We start from the raw sequence: 23436 nt of genomic DNA, 5'->3' as shown, positions 1-23436 counted from the left end.
TGGCCCCTGCTGGTGCAATTATATGAATATGTAGTCATGTGTAGTATGTATGCATTTATTTATTTATTTATTCTTTATTTTTTTTTGTATTTATTTATTTATTGTCTTGCTTTAGTGCTTTGCTGTCTGTGCTTTTATTTAAATCGCATTTCTATATGAAAATATATATATTTTTTTAATTTTGAAATAAAAGAGAAAAATCCCCTCCCCGTGACGTCAGTGCACACGACCAATCAGCGCCATGGGAATCTCTCTCTCTCCGTTGATCGCTCTGTGCGTGCGTGCGTGCGTGTGTGTCAACTAGTTGTTAGCTACTGCTAGCTACCCAGCTAGCTAGCTTGATGGTTGAAACATTTCTAATACAGTTTATCCCAAGACACAGCTGCCGTTCATCATGAGAGAGGACCTCCGCTCCCACTGCATGCCTGACAACCTTTAATGCCAAAGAAGATGAGGGACTTTCAGGAAATAACGATAAGTTAGCCAACGCCAAACGAAAAGTCAGGCTACAGCTACAGTTTTTTTACAGCTCGCTCGCTAGCATCCTGTGAAGGAAAAGCTCTGAGATTTTTTTGCAAGGACTGGATGCGGAAGGAGGATATGAGGCAAGCTGGACAGCTAAAGCTAATTGTAAGCTGTGCTGGGATCCAAAATGTGGAAAACATTTCACTGTGAGCACAATTATCAAATGTATCAAGCTAAACGAAGCTAACATGAACTAATGACGAGCAGCGGTTGGGCTAACTTGTTGTTGTAGGCTGAACACTCACCCAGCTATCGACAGAGACATCACCCGGGCTGAAGTGCTGATATGCGGCCTAGCAGGAGCCGGTAACCAGCGTTAATCAATCTAATCACGTTAACGTTTGTCAGCCAGTGTGCTGGACTTTACAGCAGCTATCGATTATGTTTTCATACACACCGAGGTGATTGAAGGCGTTAATGGTGGCTGATCAGCTTTTACCGATCATAACAAATACATGGCGATATTCGTTAGCGAGGCTAAATTGTCTGTTAGCTTGCTAATGCCAATCAGAAAACTTAATCTATAGCTGGGACAACACTGGCCTGGACATGAAAATAGGGAGTTTAAAGCTCTGTCATCCTGTTTGAAATCGGAAATGTATTATCAACATTGTTTGTAAGAAAACACCTACTGACAAACGTTACACTCATTTTATTTAATCATTGTAGTGCGTGTCAGTTCTGCTTTAAGTAAAAAAGAAATCAGCTGAAAGTGTACATTTTTAGAAGCTAGTTCCAAATTATTACTGTGACCTAATGCTAATGTTATTATGAGTGATCCATGTCAAATTATCAAGTTTATTGGTGACTCAACATTAAAACAGTCTGATTTATCTTGTGATAAAGAGCAGCTACAAGTAATGAGGAAACTATATAGTTTCATAATCATCATATTGAATTTAAGGAAGTCAAACTAGAAAGACCCGTATGCAATTTTTACTGTAATTTCATTAATTGGTTATTGCATAGCATAATTTTTCCCACTGAATGGGATGTTCAAATGTAGCTTTGTATAAGGAAACAAACCAGTTTTGATCTTTCTTACAGATGAATGTTTTTTCATACGTTCAGTGGGTTACCAATGTGCCAAAAAGTCACTCACCTGATTACCCAACAAGGATTAGGCTAGAGTGTGGCATCGTCTGTGCAGGGAGGGAGCACATACTGGCACAAGAATATGCAAGGACTCTTGACCTCAACTGAAGTATACATATCCAAGACACAGAACTATTGTCCTTGATGAAACAGTCTTGGTTAACCTGCCATCCCCAATGGAAGTGCCATCATAGATACAAGACACTGTGGCTCGAACTGCACAGTCTTTTGAGCTACAGCCTTGGAGGAAGCATTTCGGCATTGGGTTGAACCTGAAGGTGGAGATGGGTTCCCAAGCTCTTCAGATATTACGGCAGGGTGTGTGGGCTTCACTCACAGGAGGGTGGTATGTGGACCCCCATCAGAGCACGTTCTCCAACTGCTTCCACCTCTACCTTTGGATATTCCTCCTGGCCTTCCCCTTTCTGCTGTACATGGTAAGCACATTTTTGCAGTAGGCTAACTGCCAGTTTATTCAAACTGGATTAGATGGAGCTACTAAATTCTGGCATGTATAATTAAAACTTTTTTTTTTTAACATTCTATCATAACTGGGGGGGTTTAGCAGACATGACAGCTGCACAAGGAAATTTACACAATACACAATTGACACATGGTGAAGGAGACACTATAGCATTACCTCATAATTTGATCTCTAACAATGTCAACTGTATTATAGACTAAAACATTTTAAAAATAAAGGCATGCTCTAATATTGTAGCAATCACAAAATAAGGCACCATTTAAAGGAAACATTTTGATCTTGTTTTTTTATGTCACCATCATTCATATGAGCTATCTTAACATTTAGTTATCTTTATCACTTAGATATGAGTGGCAGCAACGCAAGTGGTCAGACAACTAAACAGGTTTTAAACAAATCTCGTGCTTAACCCAGTCATTATTTTGAAGTGAAAAAGAAAGTGAATGCATGAAAATGTACGGTTGCACTGATCGTAGGTGAGTGAGTAGTGAGAACGTTCACAACTCACAGTGTGTGTAATAAACTTTTAACATTTGTTTTCTCATTCAATTGCAAATTAGTGGTTAAAGCAATATGGGGAAACTGTAGGGATGGCCATATATTCATAAATAAGACCATTTTAAACACAGAAGTTACCTTTTACAATGTATAAGCACATAGATTAAATGTTTGAATGTCTAAACATATCGACTGCCTAATTAACTGTTGTCTCTGGCAAGAAATTCTACTTGTCTATAGGCTTCCCTGTTGAAATGAGCAACGGGAAGCTCCTATCATTATGAGATGTATATACATAGCACTGTGTTTAATATATTGTTGACGTCTTTTTGGGGGGAAGATTTACAATGTGTTAGCTAATATCAAATAATTGCTGGCACTCATTCCTTGATTTGGACTGTACTGTCTGATTTCCATATAACTCAGTTGCCGTCACTGTCGTTTCACTCTCTCTCTTAGGCTCTTCCTCCTAGCTTGGTGGTCGCAGGCATGTACTCTGCCGTGGTGGCTGTCTTTTTCACAGCCATTAAAGTGGTGAACTACCGACTTCACGCTATGTTCGACCTTGGGGAGATTGTAGAGAAGAAGCAGGCCTCACTCACAGCTGAAGCCCCAAGGACAGAAGAAGGAGACGACGGTTCGGGTGCCCATGATGGGAATCAGCACAGGTAAGAGGAAGTTGTTGTTTTTTTCTGACAGACTTTGGAGAAAAGTTATGAAATCATAACGCTGTGAGATGCTGACTTATTTTTAATTTGTTTGTATGTGTACTTTCCTCACAGGGATAGTCATGTTGGTGTAGAGATGACTGTGTTTCGGAAGGTCAACTCAACACCCCCGGTGCGCTGTAGCTCCCAGCACTCTCTGTTTGGACTGAACCAGGTGTCGGTGAGGGTACCATAATTTATAGTAGCTTGCAGCCTTCTTGTTTTTCTCCCTCCATCGTCTCAGCAATTCTACATGTTCAGTGTTTTAAAATGTTTAATTTTGAACTTTGTCAAAAAACAGTCATTTAGAATAGTTTTTTGCATTCTCTTTCAAGTCTGCTGGGCAAGAGTTTTCATTAGATCCTGATGTTGTTGTCTACCATATAGTATACTGTAATGGTTCAACCATTTTAATGCACTAACTGTGTCTTATGTGTGTGTTTTTATTGTCCTTATACTCCAGGAGTTCTTGCCCCAGCTCGAGGATACAGGGGGAACTAAGGGTAAGTCTGTACATTGTCTTTCTGTACTCTGTCCTTGCAGAAATTATTCATGAGCCTGGTCATAGTGAGTGTAGTCTGTTATGTATGCACTGCTGCTTTTTGAGCCACTTTATTTTCTTTCACTTCAGATATCAAGGAGCTAATGCGGGAACAAGGAAGCAATAATGTGATTGTTACTTCAGCTCATCGTGATATCCTACGCCAGAGTTCCCAGGACACCATTAGTAAGTCTGCCATTATTCAGAGACCAGGAACAAGCATCATCATATACTCTGAACACTGTCTAATCCTGTTGGAAACAAGTCACACTCAGGAGCCTTGGCTACAAGCATATCATTACTGCACACATTCTATTGTAAGCATGGTTCTTTATCCTGTCCATCAGGACCAAGGGTAGTGCATGTATCCAAATGTATATTAAAAGAATTTTTAAAAAACGCTCTGGTCTTGAGAAACAGGATTCACAGCCTCTGTATAACATCCAGTGCACCAAAGTGCGTTTCAATCTAATTCTCATCTGTTTTATTGTACAGGGGCTCCAGGTATGGGCCAGTCCTGCATTGCTGCTCTAGGAGGCGATTTCCCAGGTCACATGGGAGTATCTGTAATGTCTGCTGGATTTGGAGAACCTGGAGACTGCTTGTCTATACCCCCTTCACCCTCCAGCCAGGAAGATGGAGGAGAGAAAGAGCAGTTGCATGAAGTGGAAGAGTTACCAGAACAACTGTCTCAACAAAGTCCTGAGGACAATGGGTTGGGGGCTTATTCTCCACTTGGCCCCTCTGCTGAGTCTGAGAGCCTGGGGGATACTCCCCTTAGCCCCCTTATAAAGAGCAGCTTAAGCGAGGAGCTGAGTGAAAATCTCCTGGGATTGGGCCTCGACCCTGTGGCATTTGCACCTGGGACTGAGCACCCAGGCAGCCGCAGCGGGGTAGCACTAGCTGCTGGATCCACGGACAGCTGTTTCAGTGCGGGTGGGGGCACCACAGACCGTGAGACGCTGAGCACGGTTAGCAGCTACCGCAGTGAAAAAACAGACTCCACTCAGCTGGAAAGTCCTTCATTCAGCCATCCACGGCCTGCAGATGGACAGGCATCTGCCTCAGCACCAGCGATGGGTTCTAACATCCATGAGCCCACAGAGGATCCAGCAGGACAAGGTGGCAGTGATACAGACAACCTGTCAGACAGTGTGCTACTGCGCTCCCCTTCCAAAGAGTTCTCCCTCAGCCAGGGGCTAGACAGGACACTTGTTGAAGGAGAGGATTTGCCTCCCGTACCCTGTGATATTGCACAGCCCCCTCCTTTCCAGAACTCTTCCCCTTCAAGTAGTGGCCACTCAGAGGTTTGTGATTTAGACAGAAACGTCCCTGTTCCTCCTCTACCCCCACCTCGGCAGGCCAATTCAGTGCCCTCAGGGCTGGCCCTGGGTCTAGTGTGTTCTGAGCCTGCTTTGCCCATATCTTCAACCCCCTTCCTACTGTCTGAGCAGCCTGCTCTGCAAGCCCAGCAGGTTGTGCGCCCTAAAGACTTAAAGCTGCTGCGGGCCAGTGGCAGTAGTGTGGGGCACAGGCCAGGCCGAAGGAAAGCCCCGCGGAGGCGAGCTGGAGCAGGAAGCAGTAGTTTTGACTGTGGCTCTTACAGGCGTCACCACAATCATAGACAACACAGAGATTACATACCGGTGCGCAACCGACTCGGCGCCAAGACTTACAGCGAAAGTCTGTTTGAGGATTCCAGCGACGAGGACGACGGCAGCGACATGAGCGCTGGCTCTAGCCTGGGTTCTCAGCGCCGATACAGCTCAGATGATGACGACGACGATGATGACGACTCAAGTTCCTCTACCTCCTGCTACTCCCCAGACCTCGCCAACACTGGCATTACATCCCCACTCCCCTCTGCTGCTCAACTGCCCACTCCAAGGGAAGGGGATTTACCTGAAACTGCTGGCCCCTCGCATTCTCGTGCTGCTCAGCGCTCTTCTAGCACAGCTAGTGCTAAGACTCACGCAAGAGTGCTAAGTATGGATGGGGCAGGTGGAGGCCAGAGCAACACGGCAGCTCTGCCTTCTACTCTGCTTACAATGCCCTCAACTTCCACCCCTGCACCTCGCACTCTCACCATCTCTAAGTCTGATCTGGAGGCTCGCACTATTCATACTGATAGCTTTCCGGGAACTCATCATCATAGGCTGGATTCTCTTGGGGGCTCTTGGACTGGCAACCAGATGGGCTGGAGGGCAGCAGAGTTGGCTGAAGAGGGAGCTGTGGGAGGAGGTGAGTTGGTTTAACACAATAATGGTCCAGGATCTGTGTTTTCAGGATACGCCCCTCTAGTTTTTGGTGCATGTGAAGGCTGAATCCTGGGGGTGGAACAGTTGCAATATGTTTGTTTTTCTTTTCAAAATGTTTTGGAGTATTCAGCTAATTAAGGAAAGTAATCTGCCTGAGGAGTCCTGGGGCAATGCTCCGTTGGAGATGTGTTTTTTTTTTTTTTTTTTTCTGGCTTTGACATTGAGTTTAGTGCTTTCTGAAGCTTTCTAATTTGCCAGAAGGTATGAAGCCAAGTTGTGAGGCATCCACAGATTCTGGCTGACACTGTTAACTTGAAATAATTTATTGACCATAATATAATATTAGCTGGTATTTAATTTTGTCTACAACAATTAAATACTAAAGAAAACGTATCTGTTACTGTATTATGAGTATCCAAAAAGGGTCAACCATACCCACTTAAGCTTTTAGTTGAGCACTTTGTGAATCTCACCGCAAGTTTCCATTGTAACCTTACAGAATGTCATCAGGATCGTGGAAAAATGAAGAAAGATTCACATAACTAGTGAAAACTGGCAAAGTTACGTGGTATTACAGTAGAAGACAAATTTTAAAGAACAAGCTCAAGTTTCAAACTGAAGGGTTTTTAAATATCGAAATTGGGCACACATCAAGCGGTTGCATATAAAGAAAGTAAACATTTATTCCAGGTATAAACACTGACTTACACAGACATTGATTCAGAACAAATATATTTTATTTACGGTGATTTACTGTCACACTGCTTCCAAGGTTGATCTGAGTCACAGATGTGAAAGTAAACATCTCACTGACTAACCTAATTTAGTGCTAACATTGTAGTTTACAAACTTGAATAAATGAAAAGCTGATTTCAAGATAAGGAAAAGGAACTGCGTAGCTACTTCACATATTAGTCATGCCTCACCACCTCTACCAAGCTCCTGGAAGACTCTACCCCGAGTTTGCATTGCTCTGGGTAACATTGCCTTTGATATGATTAAACCACACAGGCTTTTGTGCCTCTAGAAAGCAGTGATCAAAGGAACGCGTCACGAAGGAAGTTGTGTTTAAGAATGAAATTCATGAACTATGAGCTCTTGTGAGTGTTGCCTCGAAGTCAGTACATCAACATGTGCTTAAAGAGTTGGTATATGAGTTTCATTACTCAAATATGCAATTGCCCTAACTTAAAAATGAGTGATAAGGAAAATATGTCATTGGGAAAAGCAGAAAATGAAACAAAGGAGACAAAAATAAATTTACAGTGTATTAAAAGATTGTAAAATGTCATGAAAATTTGTTTCACAGTGTTGGGCATCAGATTACGGAGACTTGATCAGCTCTTGACTTCAGCATAGATCAGAGGACAGTCAGAAGAACTTTGTCAGCTGATCTAATATGTGCTTATGTACATGCAAAGATAAAGAAGTGCTCTATAAGAAATCAACAAAATCTTCAGTAAATTACGTTTGTAAATAAGCACGCAGCCAGTGCAAAGTTATCATTGTAGTTTTCTTTCAAGGCCAGAAAGCAGTGAGAAACTAAAGTCAATAAAGGGTGAAATAGGGCCATGATTAAATTTGTCATGATCCAGGATGATTAAGATTAAACAACACTCAAGACTTGTTTCTCAAATTTCAAACCAGAATCAAAATGTAACAACAAATCAATAAATCAAATTAAATGAAAGCTGTTAGAATACAAACATTAGACAAATCAAATTACTCTTTGCTAAAACTGGACTATTTTTAAATTGTGTGGTCAAAGTATATATATTGCAGTGTTTCCCCTAGGATTTTTTTTCAGGGGGCAGGTAGTGTTACTACTAGTGATACTACAGGCGTGTCACAGATACGTGGTGTCAACAGTGTCGTCATAGACGCCTGCAGTAAGGCGTTTGTTCGTATCAGTGTATTTCTCTACACTGAGGTGAAATGAAACGAGTGCACATAAATTAGGTAAATAAATACTGACAATCTATTTACAACACATAAAATGTATTTAAAATGACATATCAACAGTTTACAATACAGGGAGGCACATACACACTACGCTGGAATCCAGGAAGAATAGCTGTTGCCTTGGTAACTACTAATTAGGATCCAAATAAACAATACAACACTTTTTACATGAACTATCCTCCCTTACAAAACCAATGGCTCATTGGCAGATTGCACAATTGTGGTCATTGCAGTTGATTTACCTAGGTTTCAAAACATTTCAAGGGCTTCCTGGTAGGGGCGCATATTTCACATGAAAACACCATAAAAACACACTACAGATGGTCATATCTCCATTATATAACCACAGAAGCACAAATATGCTCAACTTGCAGGGTCTTCACTGTTGTTGTTGTTGATTAATCCATCTGATGCAAGTTTTTAAATGCAACACATCGTACAGTGATGATCTATGGCAATGGTAGGGGAAACACTATATTGGTATCATGGTCTCCCGCAGTGTATTATAGTGGAGATGCAGCTCGCACTTAATTTAAAACTTCCCTATGCTGATGTCAGAAGAAATGAAATATAATATTAAGCCTTTAGGACAGCGTCGTTAACCATGAATGTATCAATTAAAATCTATGATTGAACTGATCACTAACATATCTTATTCTTTTACACCACAGTTGACCATCAACATTAATGTGTCATTAAACCATATTATTGCTTCTCAGTGGGGGGAGGAAACACAGTAAGATTAGTAGTTCAGCTTTATGCAGTTTGAGACATTAAATTAGTAAGCCAGTTCCAGTTTTTTTGTCAGTGTCACATTCTAAATGCAGATTTTACAAAGGCAAAAGTAAAATCCAGTATTGTTTAGAATAATGTTAGGCATTGTTACCTGTTTGCGATACAAATGGTGCCTTGTATCATATATACTGTGACTGTAATGTAAACCGTTGCATTGATGTAACTGATAACCCTTCTCCAGCCATGGCTTCAGAGGATGGAGGCAAGCACGACTCAGTCAGCAATGTTAAGAGGACCCAGGCCATCCGCAGGAGACACAATGCTGGGAGCAACCCTACACCGCCCCCGTCCACCATGGGATCCCCTCCCAGGTCAGTCCACTAAGCAAACATACCTTTTTGTTTCTGCCAAACTCTCCACCAAGTGTGCCATAGTCAAAGTAGTTTACTGTCTTTTTAGGGTAAATATTTTGGGGGGATGTTACCATACAATTAATATATTAAGCAGCTTTTGGGGAAATTAATAATAAAGAATTAATTAAGTGAAAACTGCTACAATGACATTTTAAAGCTGATGTGTGATTGTTGTGTGATTTTTTTGTTCCTGTAGCCTCCAGGACCTCCAGCGGGCTCGGACCTCCTCCCACTCACGGACCCGCACCCTTCCCTCAGCCTTACAGTTCGCCTCCTCGCTCCTACTGCCCCGCAGTGGCATCCACGAGGCCTCCACCTTTGACGACACATCAGAGGGGGCGGTGCACTATTTCTATGACGAGAGTGGTGAGTCAGTGGCTTTAAAGGAGTTGTTCGACATTCAGGGGAATATGCTTATTGGCTTTCTCACTGAGAGTTAGATGAGAAGATCGATACGACCCTCATGTCTGTTAGTTAAATATGAAGAGGAGGAGTTTATCTTAGCTTACCTTTAAGTCTGGAAGCAGGGGGGAAGAGCTGGCGATATCTGAAGATGACATCAAAACAGGATCATTGAAATGTTTTGATAGTGTATGTGCTTTAAAAATAGGCTTTTACAAGGGATAGATAAGTAAAGTTTATATGTGTATAGCATCTGTATAAGGAAGAAGTCAACAAGTGACTCACGATGATTAGCAGATAAAATGCGGTCAAAAAATCATCTGAAACTACAGATGACTACAGATTATTGCAGATTATATCTTGTTGAAAAGTATTCAATTTCAGTTTTCTTTCTGTTGTGTAACAGGAGTGAAGAGGTCTTACACATTTGGACCTGCTGGAGGCGGTTATGAGGACCCAGTTCAGTAAGTTATAAAGCTTTTATTACCAGGTTGTAGTGATCGCGGTTAATCCATGGATCAAGTGGGCTGGGTCATAAAAATTAACATTCTGATTAATTGCAGTTGGGTTGTGGGTGGGTAAAATAATACATCATTAATGAGGAAAATATTGATAATATTAATATTGGTGGACAATAAAGAGAACAACACTCGCATGAAGCCGTCCGCCATTGTTATTGTATTTCTTCATCTTCTGTCATGAAATTTCACGCTTGCAGGGAAAGGGAGAGACAGTCCCAGTCCTCAAGCTTCACCTCCACTGAGGTCCAGGAAGGGGCACCAGTCCTGTCCATGCTCCAGCCCAGACCTGTGGTCTTACAGGGCATGCAGGTGCGGAGGGTGCCTCTGGAAATGCCTGAGGTTAGCAGTCTTTGATGTTTCATGCTGCAGATGGTTCTAGGTAGCATGTCATGTTAAGAAGCCAGGACTCTCTCTATCTCAGAGGAAACTATCACATGTCATTCTTGTTGTTTCTCCTTCTTAACCCATCATGTATTTCTCATCTCTCTCTTGTCTCTAGTTTGATCTGGATCATGAGTCTCTACAAGAGTCCCAGGAAAACACACTGATGATTGAGGAGAAGGCTAAACCCAAACAGTACTATCGCTTTTGGGTGCTTCCCGGGAAGTGGCTGAGGGTTCGATATGATCGATTGGCTCTTCTGGCCTTATTGGACAGGTAAGCCAGAGTGTTGGAGTCATGGAAAGATGAAACCTGTTTAATCCCTTGTTCTCCAAAATAAAGGAAAGCATTTTGTGGTTATCAGTTATCACTAATATCAATGGCTAATATGTAATGAATAATGTACCTGAGTGCATTTGAGTCATCAATTAATCCCATTTTGCCCTTTTGGTTCTTTCTGTTTTGTATGATTTCAAAATTCTTAGAATTACATCTAGTCTTTCTTGCTCAGTGAAAAACAAACAAATGTATGGATATGCAACTGTTTTGTTTTGTTTTTTTGTTGTTGCTGTTTTGTTTTGTTAATTAAGTTTAACTGCTGGCCAAAACATGCCTCCAAGTTTCCATATCACATTTGTATAAGTTGCATACTGGACCACGATTGGCTTCAAAACTAGTTGTGATGTCACAACTCCTGCTTGTACGTACAAGTTGTCCAAATATTGATTTCTCTGCGCTCTGTTACCAGGAACCGCCGTGTTGGAGAGAATGTGTTTGCTGTGGTGCTGGCCAGTCTGGTGGCCTTCCTGGGGTTCCTTCTGCTGCTCCAGGGCTTTTTCAGGGACATCTGGGTCTTCCAGTTCTGCCTGGTCATTGCTAGCTGCCAGTACTCCTTACTGAAGGTACCTTCCCTCTGGATTTTATTAAACATTGAATCCAGTTTTTTGTGAAGTTTTATTCACTCAAGGTGGCTGCATCCTGAAAAACATTGACAAAAAAGACAACAGCTGTGTTTCTTCATTCAAGTCTACTTTGAACAGAAAGCAGGAAGGGGAAAAAAAGGGAGGAAATAGGCCCACAAATAGGCTGGGAAGATGCAGCCAGTATGGTCTGTCTGTTCTGCTGCAAAGTTCAGTTTTATTTCTATCACAGCACAGTCTCAGTCAAGACTGTAGATTTAGCCACTCTGTGTTAAATCCGTATTCCAGTAATATTAAATTTGGCTCACCACTGATCTCTAGACAGCAGCCATGTGGGAAATCAGAACACAAAAATGCTCAAGCTGCAAGACAGCCGATCAATTTTTCTGTTCTACCAGAATTGCATCTGATTGTGTAAAACAAATTTCATATAAGGCATACAAAACAAAAAACAGGGAAAAACATCAAATTATTTTGTGTATCACATGTCTCAAGCTTAAATTCCCTGCCTCTTTGTTTCAGAGTGTACAGCCAGACGCAGCCTCTCCGATGCACGTGAGTACTGTGTTCACCTTCGTGTGCTAAGATGTATTCAGAGTACAAAGTAAAATCAGCCACTTCACCTTTATTCGAGTTTGCTCTAGTTTGAGTGTCTTTTTGTCTGTCATCTAACAGGGTCATAACTGGATCATTGTGTACAGTCGGCCGGTTTACTTCTGCCTGTGCTGTATGATGATCTGGGTCTTTGACCTGTCTGGGCGCTATGGCAGCCTGCAACCATTCTCCCTCTATGGTGTCACCTTCTTCTCCGCACACTTCCTGCTCTGTGTCAGGGATATGCTCGTTGGTTAGTCTTCGTACATGATTCTTTACTTAAGCTTCGTACTCGGTGTCCAGATCACCATTCCCACTAAGATTAAAACACATTAACAATGTTTACGTTTGATATTGGAGTATTAATTAAATGTTTGTGTGTGTGTGTGCTTTATTTCTACAGTGTTTGCCTTGTGTTTCCCGGTCATTTTCCTGTTTGGGTTGCTACCTCAGGTCAATACCTTTGTGATGTGTCTGCTGGAGCAGATCGACATGCACATTTTTGGTGGAACTGGTAAGAAAATAGCAACACAGGAGGATGACGTAATGCCTTGTCAGGAAATTAGAGAAGTGTTACAGCATCTTAAGACTGTCAGTTTAGAAACTTGTGTTAAGCTTCCTGCTGATTTATGTGTCTTTCTCTTCAGCCACTACCAGCCCCCTCTCATCTCTGTTCAGCCTCATACGCAGCGTGTTAGTGGCTGCTCTGCTGTATGGATTTTGCCTCGGTGCTATCAACGTAAGTGGCGCAGAGACACTGACTGAACATGAAAGTAGTCGTGGTGTGGTATTTCTGGTTCGGAACTTAATTCAGTCTTCTTTACTGTAGGCACCGTGGGGGGATGCCCATGTGCCAGTACTGTTCTCTGTGTTTTGCGGCCTACTCCTGGCCTTATCCTACCACCTCAGCCGCCAAAGCAGCGATCCCACCATCCTGTGGTCAGTATATTATTTCACACTCACCAGCCTCAACATGAAGTGCATTATATATTTATATTTGGTGTCAAACCATGTTCCATTTATTTTTTTTCCCTCCTAACTTTTGAAGTTGTGTCTAACACCTCAACTTTTTTTGCTGTAGATCTCATGGGACCTTTTTGTATGTTTTTTTTTTTTTTCCACTTAAATCAGGTCACTGGTGAAGTCTAAATTATTCCCAGAGCTGGAGAACCGAACACCAGAAGAACCCCCTGTGGAGATCAAGGACCCTCTTCCCGAGAAGCTTCGTAACTCTGTGGTAAAGATCACCACTCATTCACCTGCGCGGGACAGTTTCACGCTTAATTTCATACTGTCATTAATTTTAAAGACTTATCCTTGTGCCTTCTCTTTGTAGAAAGAGATTCTTCATTCAGACCTTGTCATGTGTCCCCTCATGGCTGTGATTACGTTTGCCATCAGTGCCAGCACAGTTTTCATCGCCCTTCAAGTTAGTCGGAGCAGAGTTTATGATCCTATTCTAACATATTTCTCAAGAGGATTTTTGTGACAAATATCCACAGATTTTTCATGCTTATTTTCCTTTTTTTTTTGTTCTCTTGATCCACAGCCTGCGCTTAGCTTCGTCTTGTACATCCTGGCCGGAGTTGTAGGCTTTATTACACACTATCTCCTGCCTCAGCTCCGCAAACAACTGCCATGGTTCTGCTTGGCTCACCCTGTGCTCCGTTCCAGAGAGTACAGTCAGTTTGAGGTCCGAGGTGAGTGTGTGTAATCGCTCTTTTATCTTTGCTCAGATACACAGAAACGTAGCACTTGGAAGTAGCTGAAATGTATAAGAAGAAAACCTACTACATGAACCAGAATAGTTTCCCCTCTGGAAAAATCTGTGTGGATTAAAATGAAAAACATTTAACCTCACACATCTCCAGGGGAGCTTTATGGAGGGCAACAGCATCAAACTGATTATTTTTTTTGAACAACCAGCTTGACATTTTGAACACCATTATAAATGAAGAATCAACAAATAAACAAAAATACTTTCATAGCTGAATGAAGACTAAAGGAGCTACAATAGAGCTTTATTAGTTTTATCTCAAGGGGTCTCTGTCAGTGTAAAATAGCTTCACACTACCAACGTGATACCGCAGCCTGCCTCCCTCTGCACGTCTTCCTTCCAGGCATTATTTGTCTTCTTGAGAAGATCTATTTCCCGTATTTGATAACAGCTAGGGATGTCAGAAATAGAGCACCATACCACCCATTGTATAAATATCCTTTAAAACTTTTTTTTTCAGTTTAAATAATTTTCCGCCAGATTTATCTCACAGCTGCAGAAAGCTTCAGGGGGAACACAAGGGGTAAAAGCTTGAGTTTCGGGATGTGGATTTCCTCGACAAGTGTGCAAGATCGTTTTGCTCTCTGTCCCCCCCCCCAGATGCCGCTCAGTTAATGTGGTTTGAGAAGCTGTACGCATGGCTGCAGTGTGTGGAGAAATATTTCATCTACCCGGCCGTAGTGCTTAACTCTCTGACGACGGAAGCTCGAGCTGTGGGCCAGAACCATAAAGAGCTGGACATCTAGTAAGCCTTTCCCAAGTATTTCACATCAATACCATTACACTGTTCCTTATCTCCGCTCCCTGGGGGAATATGAACTGTTAGCTGTGTGTTGAAACCAGAGAACATAAAATTAATAGATGTGCTGAACCACAGGTTGTGCTCAGTAGCTCAAGATACATAAAAATTGTTACTCAGGCGTTTCACTTTTTTTCCCCCCCACTTCAACCCGTAGGGTAAGGCGCAGTCTGTACAGTAGTCTGTGTGGTTTTGGAGATCATATGTCATTCTCTACTCTCTGTTATTAGCCGTATATGTCAACATGTGTCACTGATTTCTTCTCTCAACGTCTCCTTCTGGACCCCTCCAGCAGCCGAGCTCTCTTCATCTCAGTAGCAGGCATGAAGCTGCTGCGTTCATCCTTCTGTGCCCCGTCGCAGCAGTACGTGACACTGTGCTTCACCACGCTCTTCTTCCACTTCGACTACCCGCACTTCTCCGAGACCTTCCTCATCGACTACTACTTCATGTCCATTCTCTTTAGCAAGGTTAGGACAATACACGCCTTATCATCTCCCAAGAGTTTTGATTACAAATAAGATTAATTCATTTAATTTCATGCTACTTGTGCACAGTGTATGTTAATCTGAGTTGTATTGACAGTATAGTGTAATAGTATGAATACAGATGGTGATGTGTTCTTTGATGTATTCGTCCTTTTGAATTCTCAGATGTGGGACCTGCTGTACAAGCTGCGTTTCGTGTTGACTTACATCGCCCCCTGGCAGATCACCTGGGGCTCAGCCTTCCACGCCTTCGCTCAGCCCTTCGCTGTTCCACGTATCCTTCACTTCGTTTGATTTTGTGTCAATACTTATGTATCAGTGCCTAGTTTACAGTATAATACAGCAACACCTCAAACTATAGCTTCAAAAATCTGACACAGTGCTATAACGATTAAAGATTAATCAGTTAATGTCCTTAACTCATGTCACTCCAGACTCTGCTGTGCTTTTTGTCCAGGCCATCTTTTCTGCCATATTCTCCACCCCTCTCAATCCTGTCCTAGGCAGCGCCGTGTTCGTCACCTCATACACCAGACCAGTTAAATTCTGGGAGCGAGACTACAAGTATGTTTTTGATAAAAAATTCTCTGTGAAATGTAAAACGACATCTTAAAGTCCATATACAGTATACGTTACATTCAGTCCTAATGATAGTTTGTCGTATTTACAGCACCAAGCGGGTCGATCATTCCAACACCAGACTCGCCACTCAGTTAGACCGCAACCCAGGTATGCCCAAACGTTCACTCGCCACCTGATCATCATCTTTATTTAACTCGTATTTAATCTTGTCCTGAAGCTACGATGACGCTATCGTCTTTTCTCAAAGGTGCCGACGACAACAACCTGAACTCGATTTTCTACGAGCACTTGACGCGCTCCCTGCAGCACAGCCTGTGCGGAGACCTGCTGCTCGGCCGCTGGGGCAACTACACCACAGGCGACTGCTTCATCCTCGCCTCAGACTACCTCAACGCTCTGGTGCACATCATCGAGATTGGCAACGGACTTGTCACTTTCCAGCTGAGGGGTCTGGAGTTCAGAGGTCAGCGGCAAGGGAGGATAATGTTTGGAACTTGTGGGATGAGCTCAGTTACCTGCTGGTTTGAACATATCGATTGGGGTATCTGTGAAGTGTTCACAGAATAGTAGTTATTCACAGAAATCAACCCGTTATAGCTCAGCTTCAATTCATCCTCTGCACTACAATATAAAAAATAGTTTTATTTTTATGACTTATAACTTAATAATCCATTTATATAATTTCTGTTTTTAGTGAGTAGCATAAAGGGACTACAAACTACATTTCATTATACAATCTTGTGTTGTAAAATGATAATAATCAATGAATCTTGAAGCTTCATGTAAGAAGTAGCTTGAGATTGTCAGTTGCTACTGTACACCTGCAACTGCCAGCAATATATTGCTGCTATTCATTTTATTTATTATAAAATTTCCTGTAATTCACATTCTTGCGCTGTATTTTCATTATTCTGAAAAAAGATCAGTTTCACAGCTCCAGGTTTATTTTCAGGTTGTTGATGACTAAGAAAGATAGATATTGTTTGTCACTCTCTAGGGAGGTTGTCACTTTATAATCTAAAATCATAACTTCTGAGTAATCTTAAAATAAGTTATTTCTATTTGTATCCACACACTGTCTTAAACAGTGGATGATTATTCTTATAGTCTTGTATTAAGTCCTGTAAATTCTGATGAATAATAATGTAAATGTATATTAATTGTTAATTTAACCTGCCTAATGTGTCACAGATTGATGCTTTTATATACAGAAGTCTTATCCATGCAGCTGATCCTCGTCTTCTTCCATCTCTCCAGGCACCTACTGTCAGCAGAGGGAGGTAGAGGCCATCACAGAGGGAGTGGAGGAGGACGAGGGCTGCTGCTGCTGTGAACCCGGTCACCTTCCACACATGTTGTCGTTCAACGCAGCCTTCGGACAGCGCTGGCTAGCCTGGGAGGTGGCCGCCACCAAGTATGTACTAGAGGGTTACAGCATCAGCGACAACAATGCCGCCTCCATGTTGCAAGTATTCGACCTTCGTAAGATCCTCATCACTTACTACGTCAAGGTAAATACCTGCTTCTCGCTAACACTTTGCTATGCCTTCTTTTTCATAAGCTCACTTCTCTGCATGTTAGCACTTGGTCTACAAATGTCACGTTGCTTTGTTAAAAATCTTTGTTGGTGTTATTTCCTGTTAATGTTGCTTTTACATACACTGTAGCCTGATTGAGTTAAGGACAGGGTATGACCAGTCACAGTTGCACTCTGAACTTTGTTTTTGAACTTAAACCTCCAATAACTTGATGGTTGAATCATTTGGATCATGCGTTTGTTGTCTTGAACAGAGCATCATCTACTACGTGAGTCGGTCTCCTAAGTTAGAAGAGTGGCTCACCAACGAGACGATTCAGGAGGCTCTGCGACCTTGTCTCGGGCCTAACTACGTAGACGGCGACCCCACCTTCAATCTGAACATCGATGAGGACTACGACCACAGGGCCTCCGGCATCACCCCCTCCTCATTCTGCATGGTTTACCTGGACTGGATTCAGTATTGCAACAGCAGGCGTCAAACGGTCAGACTCTTCAGATTCTTTGTTGTCTTTTTCCCTTCAACTATCTATTCATATTCTGATCCTTGGATGAGCTGTAACCAAACATAGCCTGGCCTCATTTCTCCAAAAAAGACACGTATACACACATTACTCTGCAAATCAAGAAATTAATATGAACATTTTTGAAACTGAATTTAGAACATTAGAAATGTCAGAAAAGAGATGAGGGGATAGGTCAAAGACAGAAGTGATCGTCTCTGAAGTATTTATCTGTGATACATTTTTCTGCATCTGCTGATGATATTTTACTTAAAGAGGCAGGAGCGTCTCTTTTTGTCTTGATATGTCACCCTTTTCAGCCCTACTGAAAACTAATATGACACCCGGTACCACTTTCATTCTTAGGGCTTTGTTTATCTTTATTATGTACAAAATTAAAGAAAATTCTACAAGAAGTTTTGTTATGTTAGTTATGTAAAAGATAAACTTATGAGTAATGAGAATCCAAATTTGAAGTTTAATACTGGTCCAACCTGACTTGTATTTGTAAAGCAAAAACAAATGTGCAACACCCTGTCATTCATCTGAACTTCTCCATCTGTCTCTGTGTCGCAGCCCGTGACCAGTGAAAGAGATTCTCCACTTGTCGGTCTCTGTTTCGGGTTGTGTATCCTTGGCAGAAGAGCCCTGGGCACGGCCTCTCACAGTATGTCTGCAAGGTAAGGTCTCTAACTGCGGCTAAAACCTGTCACTACCTGTGTATGTGCTAGCAAGATGCAAGAGCTGATAGCACATGTCTCTTTTTGACAGCTTGGAGCCGTTCCTCTATGGCCTCCACGCGCTCTTCAAGGGAGACTTTCGCATCACGTCGCCAAGGGACGAGTGGGTGTTTGCAGATATGGAACTGTTGAATCGTGTCGTGGCACCGGGAGTGCGGATGTCCCTGAAATTGCATCAGGTAGCATTTTTCACAGCGGCAGAGTGTAAACAAGAAGACAAAAAAAAATAGCCCTGAGGTTTAAATAATGACTGTTTTTGTCACTGAACTGAGACATACCCTGTAATCTGTGTTTCCTCCAGGATCACTTCACATCTCCGGACGAGTATGAAGATCCTACAGTTCTTTATGACGCTATCACTGCCAATGAGGAGAAGATGTTGATATCACATGAGGGTGATCCTGTGTGGCGCAGCGCTATTTTAGCAAACATGCCTTCACTGCTGGCGCTGCGGCACATCATGGATGACGGCAGCGACGAGTACAAGATCATCATGCTTAACAAGAGGTTCCTCAGCTTCCGAGTCATCAAGGTCACGGCTCTTCCTGTTTTTCTACCTTGTATCTTTTCTCTGGTTTGTTTTATTGTTAATTGTTGGTTTGTTTTGTTGCTCTCCTCTCCATTCTTCCCTGTCTCACTGTTGTGTATTATCAAAAGCAAAGATGTTAACTATTCCAGTGAAATCTTAAAAACAAGAATGGTTTGAATGTCCTCTCCTGCAGCACGGTCCTGACCTGTGTGTGTGTGTGTGCCCCTGCAGGTGAACAGAGAGTGTGTGCGTGGGCTGTGGGCGGGGCAACAGCAGGAGCTGGTCTTCCTGCGCAATCGCAACCCAGAACGCGGCAGCATTCAAAACGCCAAACAGGCCCTGAGGAATATGATAAACTCCTCGTGCGACCAGCCTATCGGATACCCCATCTACGTGTCCCCCCTCACCACCTCATACGCCGGGGGGCACAGCCAGCTCCGGTCTGTGTGGGGAGGACCTGTCAGCCCACACAACATTTACACCTGGCTTATCAGCAGCTGGGACAGGTATGTGGTTTAAACTTCATGTGACAGACGAGTCTTTTTAGGGTCACAAACAGAGATGTGAGTGTGACACATACTTTGTGTTGCAGGTTACAGAAGGGCTGCGGCGCCGGTTGTAACAGCGGAGGAAATATTGAGGACTCGGACTGCGGGGGCGGCTCCACCTCCATCTCTACCAACCCTGCCGTTCACACCACTCAGAGTACACCAGCCTCCAGCCTTCCCCAGCCGCACATCACCACTGTCCAGCCCTCCATGGGTAAGACCAAAAAAACATCCTCTGCTTCCCTCAGACTTCAGCACTGCCTGCTCAACCACTAACAGCCACACACACATCAGAGCAGTTGGGACAGCTAACTTCAGAGAAAGAAACACTTTGTGACTGAGCTATATCAGAAGCTGTAAATTCCCTTTCTGGATCTATAAGAAACAATCCCTGTGATTAAGTTTATTTTTCTGTATGTGGTTCTTGTCACATGATGAAACATAGAATGAGAGAAGCTATTAGTCATTTAAGATGTTGCTGTTGTCGTACAGGCAGGTCAGCCACTTATCAGCTCAGTTGTCATGGAGACGGTTCGGTTATAATCGTGTTACCTAAGTATGGAATTTTGGTTACGTGATAAGAGGTGGTCATAAATGGGCTTCAAAGGTGGTCTCTGGTGTCAGATGTGGATGTCCATTCCTAATTGTTTTTATAAATTATTTTTAACATCATGGACTGATCAACTTCCTACTGTTCTCTGTTGTCTTAAACTAATATAGTAACAGAATTATCATAGATTGCTAGTAGCAAGCTAGTCAACCCTAAATCAGCTAAACGGTGCTTTTGTTGGTTTTATTTGTGATGACATTCAGTAATGCTCTCTGATGGTCAATAAGTTTAGTAAGACATTGAGATGTTGTCATTTTTTTTATAGGCAACTCCTGCCTCACCTGTGCATGGCTGTGTTGTGAAACTGAATGTGTTTTATGTGAATCAAATAACTGAAATGGTTTTTTTTGTGTGTTTTTCAGGCACAGACAACCCTGTAGGTCCTACCCAGAACTGGCCTCACCACCCCCAACCTCTCCCATTAGCTCTGCTCAGCCAATCAGAGGGCAGGATGGAGGCAGGGCTGCTCTCATCCCTACAGCGCACATCCTCCATCCAGGGGCTGCTGGGTCAGCAGCTGTCCAGCTCTCAGCTCTCCTTCAGCAGCTCTGTGGCTCCGCCTGCTCTGCCAGGCCCAGAGCGTTTCTGCCCGGCAAGTCTCCTGGAGAACTCGGGGCACAGAGCGGGCCAGCGGGCTGGCCTCGGCCAGGTCAGCAGCCTACACTATGAGACCCACTTTGGCAAGTGGAGTTTTTCAGGCAGGAAGGGCTTTAACGGACCAGCTGCAGTGGAGGGGGAGGGAGGAACAGTACAGACCATACGCACACAGGTGAGGAAGCTGTTGGTTTGTTTAACACTTTAGTGAAGATCATGTTTCGGCTCCTTTTGCACATTCAGCTGGCCTGGTGAGGCTTCACTTTTTGCCCACTTTAATCAGGTTCTCTTGGAAATCATTCTTTGCCGGCACAGATGGTCTAAAGTTGGTGGTGCTGGATAAAGTAGGTTAGGTTGACTTGCCAAAAAAAACTTCAGTTCATTCTTTGAGGTGCAAGCACTGATAACCCTAAATAAATTGTAGTACGTCTATGGTAGCGCATAGGACAAAATTATCAGTTTTGGGGGGGGGGCACACGTTGAAAAGGTTAATCCAAGAAATACAAACACTAATTTTGAAGGTAGCATAACACTTCCTCTAGGATTATCATCAGTTCAAGATTAGCTCACATTTTGGCCTGTAAATTGTTCACATCTCCTTTTTCATTGGATCAAGACGCCCTTTTGTTATGAGTTATTGATACAATTTTATAAACTCCGCTAATATTTGTAAGTATAAGCTAGAGCTGGACAATAAAAAAAAAATGTACTCGTTGAAACAACCTCACAAGTGCCTTCACACTGAAAAAAATGCCTCTTAAATAATAAACAAATGCCTCTTCAATAATAATGAATAAATGTCTTCAATAATAAACGAAGTGTGTAAAGGAGGTCTTTTATGAAAATAAGATAAAGTAAAGCCTGCAGGCGTTAGACAAGCAAAAACTCTTGCACAAATAGCACTAAGATCTGCCCTAATGCAGGTAACCTAGTTGAAAAATGATTTTTTTAATATTCCCTGAAGCGAGGCCCCAGAATGCTCAAAATCACCCTCAATCAGAAATACAGAAGACAGCAAAGAAGTCTCAAAAGGGCCTAAACAGACCAGAGTTTCAAGCTGATAATGTCTGCTAAAATGAGGTCTGCAGTAAGTGGAGGAAGGATAAGAATGACCTGGGTGTGCAAATCCCCACCTCTCTTAAGCCCCAGAGAAAGGCCTTCATCACACCCTGATTGGCCAAGTGGTGAATACACCCAGTTGCTCTCAATTACTATTTGGGATCCAGTTCCCACACCTGAGCAACAGGTGATCTGAATAACCCTCCACGTAACCCTCGACGTTCAGCTACAACGAATTCAGAAAAGGGAAATGACAGCAAGTCCAGAGAATGGATGACTGCTACACAGTAATCAGCGCTATGAATCTCATCTCTTGTTCGCTACTGACCTCTGAACTCAGATTGCTCGCTTTGTTTACATCAGTTGAGTTGCTCATGACTCAAACTGCAAGACAGATGAAGAAGTTTAGCAGTTTATTTTAGCTGTCGGTGATTAGTTTCAGCACTGACAGCAACACAAATAGGAAGTGAGTCAAAAGTCCTCACTTTACCTGCGTTTATATCCGTCTACTTGATTTGCTTTTGTGTGGATAATACTGCTTGTTGTGTTCTGTTTTACATCATTTTGTTTTGTTGACAGTTAAGCAACATGCTGTAAAGGTCTTTCTTTGTCTGCAATGACGGTACTTATTTTATGGGATTTATCTTTTTACAGCCCACTCCTCCTGCACCCCTACAAGATGCCAGTCTGACACAAGATCCTCTGGGAGCCACTCAGACGCTGGATCCGACCCTGCTGAGTTCAGGGGACCCCCCCACCCCCCGAGAGGAATCCACAGAGCTGCCTTTACTTGAGCACCTGCGCTGAGTCTGCACCGGGAGACCCCCACCCACCCCCCGAGTGACATTCTCTGCAGTGAAAGCACACCGCGGTCGAGTCTGGATGGAGCCTGTCCCGTCCAGACCGGATTCATTCCAGCCTTCGGGACTCATTCCATCAAACCTTGTTTTGTTAACTCGAAGCAACGCGATTTGTAAATCCTCTAACGGGAAAATCAACCTTACCTATATTTTTCTGCAATACTGGATAGACTCGGTTCCGCATCACATCACTCTTCTCCTTCTCAGCCAAAGGAGTTCAACATCCGATCGCATGCTGAGCTGATGCACGTCACATCATGAACCGGTTTATTCCAAAGTCTGCTTTCTTCATGACTCAGACATACTCATTCTTAACTTTTTTTTCCTGACAAAGGCACTCAGTGTCTCTATGGACAACCGTTTGGTTGTAACAGTAGTGACAGGCCGCAAAGGCCAGTGCAATTATAAGGGATATTTTGCTTGAGGATTGTTTATTTTTCTATATTGGAGAATAGAGTATCGCCTCTGACTTTCTCTCACTTGACATCTGCAGCAGCAGTTTTTTTTTGTTTTGTTTTTTGCATAACCAATAAAAAAACAGATCCTACAGTATGTTGCTGTATGTGCAGGTGAAGGATTTGTGGATACCATGATAAGCCTTGTTTTGGGTTTTTTTTTTCCCCCTTTTTACCATCCTTACCGGACCTACAGATGTGTGTCAAACAATTTATCAATACATATTGACCAATTTCAGCACCTTCCACTTCTCTCCCCCTGCACATAAAACATATTCAACAAGGAGAAAAAAAACACACACACACACACACACATCCC

General features: G+C 42.8%; 1 protein-coding gene across 2 annotated transcripts; it reads left to right on the top strand.

Moving 5' to 3' along the window:
• The first annotated feature begins 271 nt into the window (after positions 1 to 271).
• LOC121909906 (pecanex-like protein 3) lies at positions 272 to 22634 on the top strand. Of its 2 annotated transcripts, XM_042430756.1 has the most exons (37): positions 272 to 630; positions 758 to 831; positions 1573 to 2057; positions 3062 to 3270; positions 3385 to 3490; positions 3773 to 3812; positions 3941 to 4036; positions 4346 to 6091; positions 9047 to 9176; positions 9415 to 9584; positions 10027 to 10084; positions 10339 to 10480; positions 10641 to 10798; positions 11271 to 11424; positions 11965 to 11997; positions 12118 to 12289; positions 12440 to 12550; positions 12684 to 12775; positions 12866 to 12975; positions 13168 to 13273; positions 13373 to 13465; positions 13586 to 13736; positions 14414 to 14558; positions 14905 to 15082; positions 15266 to 15374; positions 15535 to 15664; positions 15771 to 15829; positions 15930 to 16145; positions 16940 to 17193; positions 17474 to 17704; positions 18299 to 18402; positions 18494 to 18641; positions 18764 to 18994; positions 19223 to 19497; positions 19584 to 19753; positions 20512 to 20918; positions 22457 to 22634. In XM_042430756.1, exons 3-37 carry the CDS (start codon positions 1905 to 1907, stop codon positions 22607 to 22609), a joined length of 6840 nt encoding a protein of 2279 aa, XP_042286690.1. In that variant the 5' UTR covers positions 272 to 630; positions 758 to 831; positions 1573 to 1904; the 3' UTR covers positions 22610 to 22634. The 2 variants fall into 2 exon arrangements, with proteins under 2 accessions (XP_042286690.1, XP_042286692.1); XM_042430758.1 differs by having other exon boundaries at positions 272 to 831; positions 10339 to 10450.
• The last annotated feature ends 802 nt before the right edge of the window (positions 22635 to 23436 follow it).

This window comes from Thunnus maccoyii, chromosome 13, assembly GCF_910596095.1.
Source record: "Thunnus maccoyii chromosome 13, fThuMac1.1, whole genome shotgun sequence".
In the NCBI taxonomy this organism is placed as follows: domain Eukaryota; kingdom Metazoa; phylum Chordata; class Actinopteri; order Scombriformes; family Scombridae; genus Thunnus; species Thunnus maccoyii.
This window is presented reverse-complemented; position numbering and strand designations above follow the sequence as displayed.